The sequence below is a fragment of the Sorex fumeus genome, unplaced genomic scaffold (assembly GCF_029834395.1).
Source record: "Sorex fumeus unplaced genomic scaffold, SorFum_2.1 ptg000086l, whole genome shotgun sequence".
Taxonomy (NCBI): Eukaryota; Metazoa; Chordata; class Mammalia; order Eulipotyphla; family Soricidae; genus Sorex; species Sorex fumeus.
This window is the reverse complement of record NW_026606143.1, coordinates 13,546,327-13,559,960: the sequence shown is the minus strand read 5'-3', so window position 1 is coordinate 13,559,960 and position 13,634 is coordinate 13,546,327. Positions and strand designations below refer to the sequence as shown.

The 13,634-nt window shown below is 37.9% G+C and overlaps 1 protein-coding gene across 1 annotated transcript in view; it reads left to right on the top strand.

The window, feature by feature from the left end:
- Positions 1–13,634, top strand: part of CFAP47 (cilia and flagella associated protein 47) — a 606,917-nt gene that overhangs the window by 465,080 nt on the left and 128,203 nt on the right. The window contains exons 52-53 of the mRNA XM_056131098.1: positions 11,189–11,361; positions 12,997–13,104. Coding sequence (XP_055987073.1) covers positions 11,189–11,361; positions 12,997–13,104 — 281 coding nt within the window. The remainder of the gene's footprint in view (positions 1–11,188; positions 11,362–12,996; positions 13,105–13,634) is intronic.

Sequence of the window (13,634 nt, the reverse complement as noted above, 5' to 3'; positions counted from 1 at the left end):
TGCAGACCAATGGAACAGGGTTGAATACACTGACATCTCCCCTCAATCATATGATCATCTAATCTTTGATAAAGGTGCAAGTAATGTGAAGTAGAGTAAGGAAAGCCTCTTTAACAAATTGTGCTGGCATGACTGGACGGCTACATGCAAAAAAATGGGCTCAGAACTCTGCCTAACACCATGTACAAAAGTAAGATCAAAATGGATTAAAGACCTCAACAGCAGACCAGAAACCATAAGGTACATTGAAGACAAAGTTGGCAAAACCCTCCATGACATTGAAGCTAATGGTATCTTCAAAGATGCCACGCCACTGTCTGAGCAAGTGAAAACAGAGATAGATAAATGGGACTATCTTAAACTAAGAAGCTTCTGCACCTCCAAAGAAACAGTGACCAAAATACAAAGACAGTCTACAGAATGGGAAAGGATATTCGCCGAATACACATCTGACAAGGGGTTGATATCCAGGTTATACAAAATACTGGTGGAACTCCACAGTAAGAAAACATCCAACCCCATCCAAAAATGGGGCAATGAAATGAACAGAAACTTTCTCAAAGAAGAAATCCGATTGGCAAAAAAGCACATGAGAAAATGCTCTACATCATTAATCATCAGGGAGATGCAGATCAAAACCACAATGAGATACCATCTCACACCTCAGAGACTGGCCCACATTCAAAAGAACAAAAGCAACCGATGCTGGCGCGGATGTGGCGAGAAAGGGACACTCCTTCACTGTTGGTGGGAATGTCGACTGGTTCAGCCCTTCTGGAAAACAGTATGAACGATTCTCAAAAAATTAGAAATTGAGCTCCCATTTGACCCAGCAATACAACTCCTGGGAATATATCCCAGACCGGCAAAAATGTATAGTCGAAGTGACATCTGCACTTGTTTGTTCATTGCAGCACTCTTTACAATAGCCAGAAACTGGAAGAAACCTGAATGCCCAAGAACAGATGACTGGTTAAAGAAACTTTGGTACATCTACACAATGGAGTACTATGTAGCTCTTAGAAAAGATGAAGTCATGAAATTTACATACAAGTGGTAAAGGTAAAGGTAAAGGCCCTCCCGTTGATCGTCGATTTGCTCGAGCGGGCCCAGTAACGTCTCCATTGGAGACTTTGTTGTTACTGTGTCTGGCATATCGAATACTCTCGGTAGCTTGCCGGGCTCTCCGAGAGGGGCGGAGGAATCGAACTCGGGTCGGCCATGTTGGCCGCTTGTAAGGCGAACGCCCTACCCGCTGTGCTATCGCTCCAGCCCATGTTGTACAAGTGGTACAACATGGAAAGCATCATGCTCCAGCCCATGTTGTACAAGTGGTACAACATGGAAAGTATCATGCTAAGCGAAATGAGTCAGAAAGAGAGGGATAGACATAGAAAGATTGCATTCATCTGGGGGATATAAAGTAACAAAATATGAGATTAATACCCAAGAATAGCTGAGATCAGCACCATTAGGATTACTCCATAGCTTAGTGGCCAGTCGGGCATTCTAGAGGAAAGGGCAGCTCAGATAGAGAAGGGAACACCAAATAAAGGGTGTTTGGAGGTCCCTCCCAGGAGGGAGGGGAGATGCATGTCGAAAGTGGACTATGGACTGAACATGTTTTCCACTCAATGCCTCTTTTGCAGACCACAACACCCAAAAGGAGAGAGAGAACACAGGGGATTGCCCTGCCACAGAGGCAGGGGGGGGATGGGGGGATGGGGGTGGGGGGATATTATCCATGGTGGTGGAAAATGGGCACTGGTGGAGGGATGGGTATCTGATCATTGTATAATCAAACCCAAGCACAAAAAATTGTAAATCTAAAACTGTACCTCATGGTGTTTCACTAATAAAAAAAATTAAAAAAAAAATAAAGGTCATTTTCCTTTTAAAATGTACAGATAGATTTTCTTATAGATTGACCATTTAGAATCTTTTAGATTTAGAATAAAACATACAACAATTTAAGTCTATAGTTCAATTATTTGACCATCTGAGTTTTGAGCGAATCTCCTTGGGATTTTTGAGTAAATCTCCATTAGATTTTTGAGTACATCTCCTTAGAGAATGGATGGGAAAATGATTGAAAAGCTTGTTTAAGTGTAGCTTGCAAGGCATCTTTTTATGTATGTCATATGATGATGACAAGCTCATTTTACTCAATGAAAATGTTTTATTTCTGGAACCCTGTTATCATTGCAGAATGATAATCTTTCTTAATGATTATTTTTGAATGACATAATTTTAATTATGAAACCCCTTACTGTGGAAAATGATTACTCAATTAACAGTCATCTCTTTATCAGGACACAGAAAGGAAAAAAAATTTAACTGGGCCCATGAGAAATTGGAAACACGAGTGGCACTTCACAAAAGGGAACATTGGCTTCCTTATTAACTAGAAATTTAATGAGCTTAGAAATGAGGAGAAATGCGCTGTACAAAGTTGCAAAAATAGATGTCTATCTGAAATAGCATATAGACCAATAAACAACTGTGGCATCTTTGTGCTACTTCATTAAACGTTACATTACATACCCATTTAGTAGGAAAGAGTTTTTATAGCTTTAAGAAATACTGGTAGGAAGGTCCCAAAAAGAGCCGAGATCACCGGGAAGTCCCAGATGGGGTAGGTGCCGCATCTCGCCGCCTCCAGATGGAATCCCGGTGACCAGAAGCCTCTACAAGCATAGCTCGAGTATGCAGGAACTAGGACTTTTCCTCCAAACCATCTCCGTTTATACAAAGTGATCAATGGAAAGTAAATCATCCAACGTTTCTCCTTGAAAATCAGACTTAACTCTTATACAAACCACAACACACAAAAGGAGAGAGAGAACAAAAGGGAATGCCCTGCCACAGAGACAGGGTGGGCTGGGGAGGGTGAGGGGTGGGAGGGATACTGGGATCCGCGGTGGTGGGAATGGTCGCTGGTGGAGGGATGGGTATTCAAAATAGTTAAATAAATTATTAAAAAAATAAAAAAACAAAAAAAGAAATACTGGTAGAAACTGCATTTCTTAGAATCTTACAACTTTGAATGATGAGAATTGATGTAAGAAACCTACCATCAGGATCCTTGAGGTGAATATGTAAGAGAACTGGGAAACAAGACAAAGAATAGAAAACCACCACAGTTCTCTTTTAATACATTTCATATACGTTTGCATTTAAAATTAAGGTTTGCATATGCCTTACAGGACTATATTGTTTTCCTAAATTATGTACTTTCAAACCAGTCTTGGCCCTTCAGGAAAGAACACACCTATTCCTGGTCATCATCATGTGTTGATTTTCTATAGTTTGACATTTAAACCTCTACAGGTTTTGGAGGCACAATATAACATAACTTATTTGTATTGTGTGCTTCTGATAATCAATTGCATTTATTTTATTATAAAGACATTTAAGTAATTCCGCTCAAGGTCTACATAGAAAATGCAATTCCGAGCACATATTTCACTGAGTAAGTTGATATTGTGGTGTAGGAACAAAACTTAGTACCATCAATTGCTGATTGATCTTTTTGTTATATTAATAAAATATTACCTTTCAAGTGAGGCTGGTGGAAGAATCTTTTTGATAAGATACCACCTGGGTTACTAACCATAATGATGTTGGTGACAAGTTATTGAGTTGTCTCACATTCCTAGTAAAAACTGTAAAACTTTCTCATAGTTGAGGTAAAAATGTCTTACATTACAAAAACTTTAACTGATGAAGATCTTGTTAGTGGAAATGGTTTTGATTCTTTAAAATAATTCCACAGAACAAACCTTTATGCTTTTCTTGAAGAAATACACTGAAATTATTTCTCCCACCTAATACTTTTATTGCATATCACGATCACGATCATCCTGTTGTTCATCGATTTCCTCAAGCAGACATCAGTAACGTCTCCTTCTTCCTAGCCCTGAGATTTTAAAAGGGCTATTTCAATGCTCTTTCAGGATTAGGAGAATGAGACCCATCATTGTTACTGGTATTTGGCATATTGAATATGACGGGAAGTTTGCCAGACTCTGCCGTGCGGGCAGGATACTTTTGGTAGCCTGCCAGATTCTCTAAAGGAAAGGTAATAAGATGTCTTATTATCTTTCCTTTTATTGCATATACTGTATTAAAATTTTGAAAAATGTTTTGCTTAAACCAAAGGCCATCAGATGTGGCAATAGAACTTTCTAGATGTTAAATTATGTTCAGTTTTCTATCTTCAGTTCAGAATTTGTTATATTCAATTCAATTTTCTGATAAAAAAAACAGCAGTGTAAACAAAACCTTACATGTTTTAATTTTCAGTTTCATCGATTTATTTTCCTCATATTTTTCTGTTAAGTAACAATTGGCAAAACCATTTCTTTTTTATTTTACTTTTTGTTTTGGGCTGCACACAGCTGTGCTCAGGGATCACAACCAGCAGTACTCAGGGGACTGTATATGGTGCTGGGAATAGAACCCAAATCAGCTGTGCACAAGGCAAGCACCTTGCCAGCTGTGCTATCTCTCTCACCCTCATAACATTTCTTTACTGATTTTCTTCATCCTATATTAAAACTTCATTTTAATTCACCATGTCATTAAGAATGAGATCAGAAATCTTTCCCCCAGCTAGGAGGAGATAAGCCTAGTTTAAAGCACTATTAATAGAATTGGTGTCAAACATGGAAACATTAACATGAAACAACATATGTGAGCTGCTAGCAATTTTCACTAGAGTTTTAGTGTAAAAGTTTACCCTCCATATTATGAAAGAAGTTTTTTGAAGTACTTATTTTGCTCTATATTTGTCATGGGTTTTCTTTTTCTAGGTGAAAGGTCAGATGAGAATGTTGTGCTTAATACTGTTAGTGCCCTTCTCTTTGAAAGGTTGAAATAACAGAACCAGCATTCAGTTTAGGTTTATCTTGAAAGCAGTAAAAAGAAAATATTCGATAGGATTTGTGTTTGAAAGGAAATCCTGCCTAATTTGTGTTAAGTCATTGAAAATGTGTCTCTTATGTACACACAATATGGATATAAACGGAGAGATTCAGAAAGACAGACTGACTTAAACAGTTAAACAGGAGAACAGGAGGGATCTCTTCCCGAAAGAAGATATATTTCTGGCACTGCCATTCAATAATTTTCCTCCCTCACTGTCATAAGTCTGAATGTGCATTAACAAATCTGTAGACCATAATAGTTTCTGACCCTTTAATGACTCAAAATTCCTAACAGTGCCTCCTCGCCCTCACATCATGCCCAATCTGGCACTATTAGTACTCCGTTTGCTTGCACCTCTTCATTCTCTCTGTATGTCTCAGGTTGGATCATGGAGTGCTAGAGATGGGAATCGTGTGTGACCCTTGATTTCTGTGATTACTGTGACATTTTGGTGGCAGGAGCAGAGTAGTTTCTCACTTCCGGTTGTCCACCTGGTTCCTCTAAGTTCCATACAGTGAATACTAGGTGCCCAATGAAGGAAATCACTCAGATAGATTCATTTCTTCTGAATTACATGGCACATTTTGAATGTCCTTTAAAAGGTCTGTCTATTGACTTGGTGATATTTAGAAGTGAAAAAAATTCAAATTGAGGACTTCTCCAATAATATTCCTTTCTCGAATTAATAGTATTGTGTGGCTGAGATGTCAGAAATTACCCTTTTATAATGAACTCATGACTGTCTTCTAGGTGTACAAAAATACCTTCTGCTAGAGCATATTTTAAGTTGTCTTTGACTCAGTTAAGCTTAGAGAGACCCAAACCAGAATCTTTATTTACTCTGACCCAGTTGAGAGTAGGAATTAGGAGGTTTTCTATGTAAATACTCAATGAATTAAAATTTCCTACTCATAGAATGTGTGAACCTGTAAGAAAATGATAAGTTCAACCCCCCACGGTTTTACTCCCACCTGTAACTACTGTCCTAACCCTGTAACTTTCAAGAAAGAAGGCAGCCTGGGTTTTCTCAAGCTTTGAAGTCTCTCCTGACCCACATTTTTTACCGTTTGTTGTATTATTAAGTTCAAAATTGTGATTACCTAGAATAGCAGACATGTGAACATTCAGATTCATGAGCACCCATAAGGCCTGTTGTAAATTGCACCTGTTGCCCTTAGAGAACACTTACTGTCTCCGATATTCCTGGTGGTGTTCTAGATGCTGAGGAATTGTAGGAAGCAACACAAGCAGAGTCCCTGTTCATGTGGAGCTAACAAGAGAGAGCAGTTAGAGAGAAAATAAGAAAGGGAATATTTCATAGGAAGCTTTAAGGTTGTACATTTTCAAGAAAAGACACAAATCTGTGAATCATAGTTTTTAATTTATCTTGACAAGTTGTAGAATGTTCTTACATATTTTTTTATTTGAAAATATATTTCTCTAATCCTTTCTTCACATTATGGTTGTCGCTGTGCTATTTATTTAAGACTCTCTAGGTATGCTAGATTATTTCTAGCTGATAAAACAAATTGAATCCAGAATTTCAATGACTGAACCCAAAACTTATAAATAATTCATAATTTTATTGTTTTAATTTTAATAATTTAAGTTGAAACATGAATTATTGATAATTGTGTGCATTTGTTGGTAGTTGGTAGTTGGCATGTAGTGATCCGGGACACAGAAAATTTCTGTAAGTGGAGAAAGAAAATCGTGAGAGAGAATTTATGCTGGTTAATTCTTTGCATAGAAGAGATACACAGCACTCCATTTGCATGCCTTGGGAAGAACAGGTTACACAGCCTATGCCTGAGTGCCAGAGTGTGTGCGGAGTGTGGGGAACTTGGACAGCTACTGCCCAGTGGGATCTTCATTCTATGAAGGAGAGAACAGAATTTTTCTGGAGAGATAATTTATCTGCTTTGCACAGCGGGTAGGGTGCTTGCCTTGCACTCGGCAGACCCGGGTTAGATTTCCATGTCCCTCTCAAAGCTACTGAGAGTATCCCGCCGGCACTGCAGAGCCTGGCAAGCTCCCGTGGTGTATTCGATATGCCATAAACAGTAACAACAAGTCTCATAATAGAGACGTTACTGGTGCCCGCTCGAGCAAATCGATGAACAAAGGGAGGACAGTGCTACAGTGCTACAGTGTCAAAGAAGATGGGCAATTTTTAGCTTATCACCTTCTACCTACTTGCAAATACAGGGAGCAGGACCCAAAGACTGTGGGTGTGGCTTCTTTAAGGAGTGGAAATGAGTAGAGTAGGACTTTGAGAAGAACCTGTTTACCTTCTTCCTCAGGAGCCACCTGAAAACTTACCAGACAGTCTGGGGAGGTGGGTGGGGAGGTTTGGAAAGGGTGATCAGGAAGCACTCAATTGGATTTGAGAAGAAAGTGCTTGATTTTCAGCTTCTGTAAGTATCCAAGTGTGAGGCTGTGTTGGTTCTAAGAACCATCTGAGGTAACTACAGGGAGTGGAGAAAGACACACGCTGCCTAGTTTAGAAAGTGGTAGTGGACAAAAACAATTTTCAGATTGTTTTTGCCAAGTTGGGTCCATCCATGCTGTTACCTTGATGCTGAGACCAAGAAATGTAGGCAGTGGTGTCTCCCCAGAAAGTGTCAAAACTGACATATTTCATTCTGAACATAAAGTAACCTAAAAACCGTTACTCACACAGGGTAATTGTCATTGACAGGACATATCCTTGTCAAATATATATTTACTTATTTATTTATTGTTACTTATATGGCTTTAATTTATACATGAAATTTTGCCAAAATTCTACAGATTTTATATTTCCTTTGAGTAAGTTATTTATCAAGTTGATGCCGGTGGATCCCACGGGTGATTTATGTGAATCATGTGAAAAGGGGAAGAGAAAGACCGTCACTCTCTCCCCATCCACCTCTGCCACCCGGTACCCAGGATTACTGAGTTTTTATCTCAACTCGCAGAAAGGAATTTCAGGAGTAGACAAGCAGTGAAATAAATAGATTTTACTTGAAGGGTTTTTAAGGTATGGAGGGAGAGAGAGAGAGAGAGAGAGAGAGAGAGAGAGAGAGAGAGAGAGAGAGAGAGAGAAAGAGAAATGCACTCCAGAGAATGCAAACTGCTCCAAGGGTGGAGCGAGCTCTAGACACATTCCAGCATTAGACACAAAAGCATGAGAGTACACATCTCAAGAGGTGAGATGCAGGTGACACATGTGCCCGACCATGTGGGCCCAAGCAGCACATGTGCTCAGGCAGCATATGTGAGCATTTCCTTTGTTCAAGGTGGCATTTATAGGGTTTCTCCAACCTGCCCCACAGGGCTTCTTCCTAGGTAAAAGTCCATTTCTAAGGAGGTTTGGGGTCAAAGGGGTGAGTATTGGGAGTGGTGATGGTCTTCTTTGAAATTCCTTTCCTGGCCTTTTGTTCCTGCAGGAGCTTCTCTGGGTCTGCTGCTATAGATAGGTGAAAGTCTTATCAGGCCCTAGTTCCTGTTTTATTCCTGATTTCTGCAGGCCTGGTATTTTGCATTGCTTTGGGAGGGGGACTTCCTTGTCCACCTGCCTAAATCAAAGTGATAGGGTACCTTAGACAGAAGACTTATCGTTTTGCAAATTAATTCTTAACTCAAAAATTGTAATGTCTGTGTGCCTCTGGGTGTGACCCCCAAACAAACAAACATACAAAAGGGAAATACATCAGAGTAAAAGAGAACAAAAATGGATCAAGAAATATCACTTGGTAGGAGTTCCTGCTGTTTGGGGACTGGAGAGATTGTATGGCAGGTAAGGTACTTGCCTTGCAAGCGGCTAGCCTGTCTTTAATCCCCAACTCCCCATATAGTTCCTTGAATCCCCTATCCGGAGTGATCCCTGACTGCAGAGCCAAGAGTAAGCTGTAGCACCCCTGAGTGTCTCCCCCAAACAAAGAAACAAGCAAACATAACAGAAAAGAACAAGATAGAGAAAAAAAGAGAAAGAAAAAGAAAGGGAAAAAGAGTTGATATTGTGTTATGAAATTTGTTTCATTGGTTTGTGTATATGAAATAGGTGATGATATAAAATGAACAATTGTAATATGGCTAAATCATTTTGAAAAATCAGTGGTTTAAATCCCCAAATTTTCATTTTGTGAAGAAGCTATAATACTGTCTTAACTGACATTGCCCTTTCCTAAAAAAATCTTAAGATAATAGACAAGACAGATGTCAAATCTAAATTATCTCATTTTAATTTTCTGTCTCTGGAGACCTAGGAAAAGTTTTAGGCAGATATATGTTTTGGGGTGTTTTTCATGCTAGAATATTTCTTTGATTTAGTTGTTAATTGTTTTTTCCTGATCTTTTGACGCTTCTGAGAATGTTTAGCTCTATGATAGTCTTGTAAAATAAGTCATACATATAAGTCAAAGTAAGTTGACACTGGTGATGGGAACATAGGATACCTAAAACTTAACTATAAATAACTTTATAAATCAAGGGATCTTGATAGAAAATTAAAAATAAATAGAACAAAAGACACTGCAATGTCTGGGTAAATAAAGAAGTATGTAAGGTTGTGAAGGGAATTGTAAATGTCATTTACAATTATTCATTTACATGTGTTCATCCCATTATTTGTTCACTTTTGCACTTTAGTTTTAATAGTTAACTTTGTTATAACTATAAACATTGGCTAACTTATTATTGGAATTAAATACTTTAGAAATCCATGATTTGGATAGCTGCTGAAACCATTCTAGATGACCATTTTTCTTTTGTGTTTATAATTGAATTTTATTTATAATGAAAGATATTTGGGCCAGAGAGATAGTATAGTGGATAAGGTGATGTCTTGAGTTTTGGCTAACCAAGATTTATTTTTTTCCTGATACTACATATGTGCCCCCCCTTCCCCAGAGAAAGTGATTCTTGCACATAGCTGAGTATGGTCCAAAACAAAACAAAATAAGCAAAAATAAATGATCAAAGAAAAGAAATAACCAAGTGTATAAATATGTATGAGTTTTGATTTCCATTATTCTTTACCAGTGGTATTCACCATATTTAATATTGTTTTCATTCTCCTAAAATTTAAGTTTTATGCACTTATTTGTATATAAATAAGCAAACATTTGTTCTGTGAATGAAGATATAATGTCTTTCTTGAAAAGATGTCTTATAAATAGCTTTCGTCATCACCATTATCTGTCTCTACCAGCTTACTATCAAGATTTCCTTGTCATTCCTGCCTTATGATTTGAGTCCTTTAAATTAGCTCCATGTGCCAGAAAGATACTACAACAGGTAGGGCACTTGGCTTATATGAGGCCAATCTGGGTCGAATCTTGGGCACTGCAGATGGTTCCTGAGCCCCACCAGGAGTGATTCCTGAACAAAGATCCAGAAATCAGCTCTGTGCACCACAAAGTGTGTGTGGCCCCAAAACAAAACCAAAAATAAGCTCCATATCCAAAAGTGTATTCATTTTCATGCTTTGAACTCTGATTGAAATGCCCAAGTCTCCATTCCATCAGGCATTGTAAGCAATTGGTCTGCACTGAAATTAGTCACCTTTTTAACACATTTTCTTCAACCATTTAACGTGATAGCTATGATGGGATGAACCACAAGTCATTAGCTAATGTGGATTTGAATGAGGAACGGTTAATGTCTGAGAACTTGAAGAATGCCTTTCAGGGTTGAGGGGATATAGCTAAGAGGACTGTGCCAAAGAGAAGGAAAGCATCTAAGAAGGATGATAGTCATATCATCAGCATGATTTGATTTCTTAGTTCATACTTGAGGCTAATGTACCAGAACTACTTTAAGTGTGTAGTTAATGGATCATCAGCAGCCACAATTTGGGGGAAATAGAAAATTTTAGATCCTATCTTAGACACACCGAATTAGAATCTTTAGACTAGGGTGGCAGTAATCTAGAGTTTCACAACCTCTAGAAGTGGTTGCTATGCATGCTCAAGTTTGAGTACTGTTGCTATAATGGAACATTGGCAAATGGACCCTTAGAGTTGTAATGATACTTTTTAAAAAATCTTAAGTTGTACTACTTTCTCTAACATTTAACTGCATGCTGGTATTTATGAAAACTTACCAAGGAAAATACCTGAGCGATTCCAAGTAAGTGAGATACATTCAATAATGGATCAAGGAGACAAAACAAATGACCTTGTTTTGTTTAAAAAATTGCCTACATCTGTTCCTGTAGAAAAGTGGCTCTACGTGGACACTAAAAGTTGATTATATGTTTGTTTTGCAATTCTAGGAGCCCCTTTTTGTTGAAATACCTCTTCATAATACACAAGACAAAATTCTTCATATCGATGTGCTGTTGAGTCCTGCCCTTTCTGGAATGAAGGAAGTTGATTTGTCTCCACTAGAAAATAGCAGCTATTCTCTCCAGATTACTACGGCAGTTGCAGGAAGCTGTGAAGAAAAGTATGGTTTGAGTGGGGCATTATATTTTTGATCTTTAGAGGTTAAGCTTTTAAAATTATCCTTTGCACACTGTGTCATGCAAATTATTCAGACTCAGTGCTTTCTCTTTAATACCATTCATTTATGGACTGGAGCGATAGCACAGTGGATAGGGCATTTGTCTTGCACGCAGCCGACCAGGGTTCGATTCCTCTGCTCCTCTCAGACAGCCTGACAAGCTACCGAGAGTATCCCATCTGCACTACAAAGCCTGGCAAGCTACCCATGATGCATTCGATATGCCAAACACAGTAACAACAAAAAGTCTCACAATAGAGATGTTACTGGTGACCACTCAAGAAAATCAATGAACAACAGGAGGACAGTGTTAATAGTGCTACCATTCGTTTATAAATGTCATGAAGTTAGTCAGAAAAAAGACAATACCAGGTGATCCGACTTATTGTGGTATATATAATTATAAGACAAGCAAGTGTATATAAGCGATTGAAAAGGGGATACCTGAATTATCTGGACCCCAGATTATAGAACTGAGAAGTATAGGGAAGGAAAGAAATTGAGGGGGAAAGAAAGAAGAGGTGGATGGGAGGTAACGGACAGGGGGCACATGTAGAGGTGTAGTACAGCTTTATATCTAAACCATAGAACCAACAAAACTGAAAGTATGAGGTCCAGACTACAACAACTAAACTTAAAAGAGTTCCTGTCAAGGAGACAGGCTGGGAGTTGGGAGGAAAACTGGGGACACTGATGATAGAATTAGTATTGGAACATTGAATGCCTGTAACCCAACTACAAATTATTTTGTAAATCACAGTGCCTTAATAAAAATAAAGGAGAAATATTTAAAGGCACTGATTTAAAGTTGCCATTATTTTCTCCAGTGCGGAAACATTATTTTTAGTAGGGAATTTAGTAATTTCTAAATTGCCCATTTTACGTACCAAGTTCCTCTGGGTGTGAGAATGAAACCAAATGAAAAGAATTCATAAAGATTAGGGGATTAAACTCGAAATTTTTTGATGAAAACTTATGCTTCATATTCTCAATTAAATACAAAATTTACTTTGAGGATATAGATAAAATTAAATTACATTGCTATACTGCTAAGTAAATGTTAATTCTACTGAGTGAATATGTACATAGATATATATGTAATATTTCAGTTATGCTTTTAGACTATCGTATATCTCTGTCTCTGTCCCCTTCATATAAATATATGTTAATTATAAATGAAGCTCTCCAGACCTCAGTGTGACTTGATAGTCTTCTTTCACATGTAAATATTCATGAATTGAGTTCAACACATAAAAACAGAGTTAATCACAGTTAAAAACTAGGATTTTTCTTGTTTAACTATGACATATGTTTGAGTTATTCATGTTTAAATGTTTTTATTGAGTCAGTGGCATTTATTACACACTTCCTTTATGATTGCACTCTTTCTTGAATAATGAAAGGATTTTTTTCACCAAAAATGAAAAATTCAATAATGCGTCTACAGCATGAGTAGGGCGTGTGTCAGAGAACAGTTGTCAGATATTACAATTGAAGCTCTATTGGGATTGTATTTTTCTGCCAAATTTATTACACAGACTAGGACTGCTGACCAAATTTTTTGTTTCTCTCCCTGAGAATTGTTTTCCAGCCTGAAAATTCCTTTGAGTTCTGGTATTTACTGAGATTAACTACTGATTCGCCAAAACCGACCACAATTTCAGAATTACAATGTGAAATTGGAAAGTAAGTAAGTTCTATTGAATAGAAAAAAAATAGCCCATGAGAAGAAAAGCTTATCTAGAATAGTGTTGTTACAATGACTTAATCTGCACCTTTGTCAGATGAGACAAAGGCATATTTCTAGTAACTCTCTTGCAGTACTGTTTTGCTTCCTATATTACCCTGTGGAGGGCTGGAGCGATAGTATCAGGGTGAGGGCACTTACCTTGCATGCCACCAACCCAGGTTCGATCCCCAGCAACACATATGGTTCCCTGAGCCCTGTGATGTGTGATCCCTGAGCACAAGGTCAGGAGTAAGCCCTGAATACCGCTGAGTGTGGCCCAAAAATCAGAACATATTTAAAACGAAAATAAATCAAATTATCCTGTGAAAAATGTACGTAAAAATGTAAAAGGAAAACAAGTTAGAATTTAGTAAAGAAAGGTATTTATTTTAAATTATTATTGGTAGAATAGAAAAGGGACTATTCAAATAGATAGAGGTGAACTTTTGCAATAGAATGAAGATGCCAGTCCCAGATAATTTTGCAA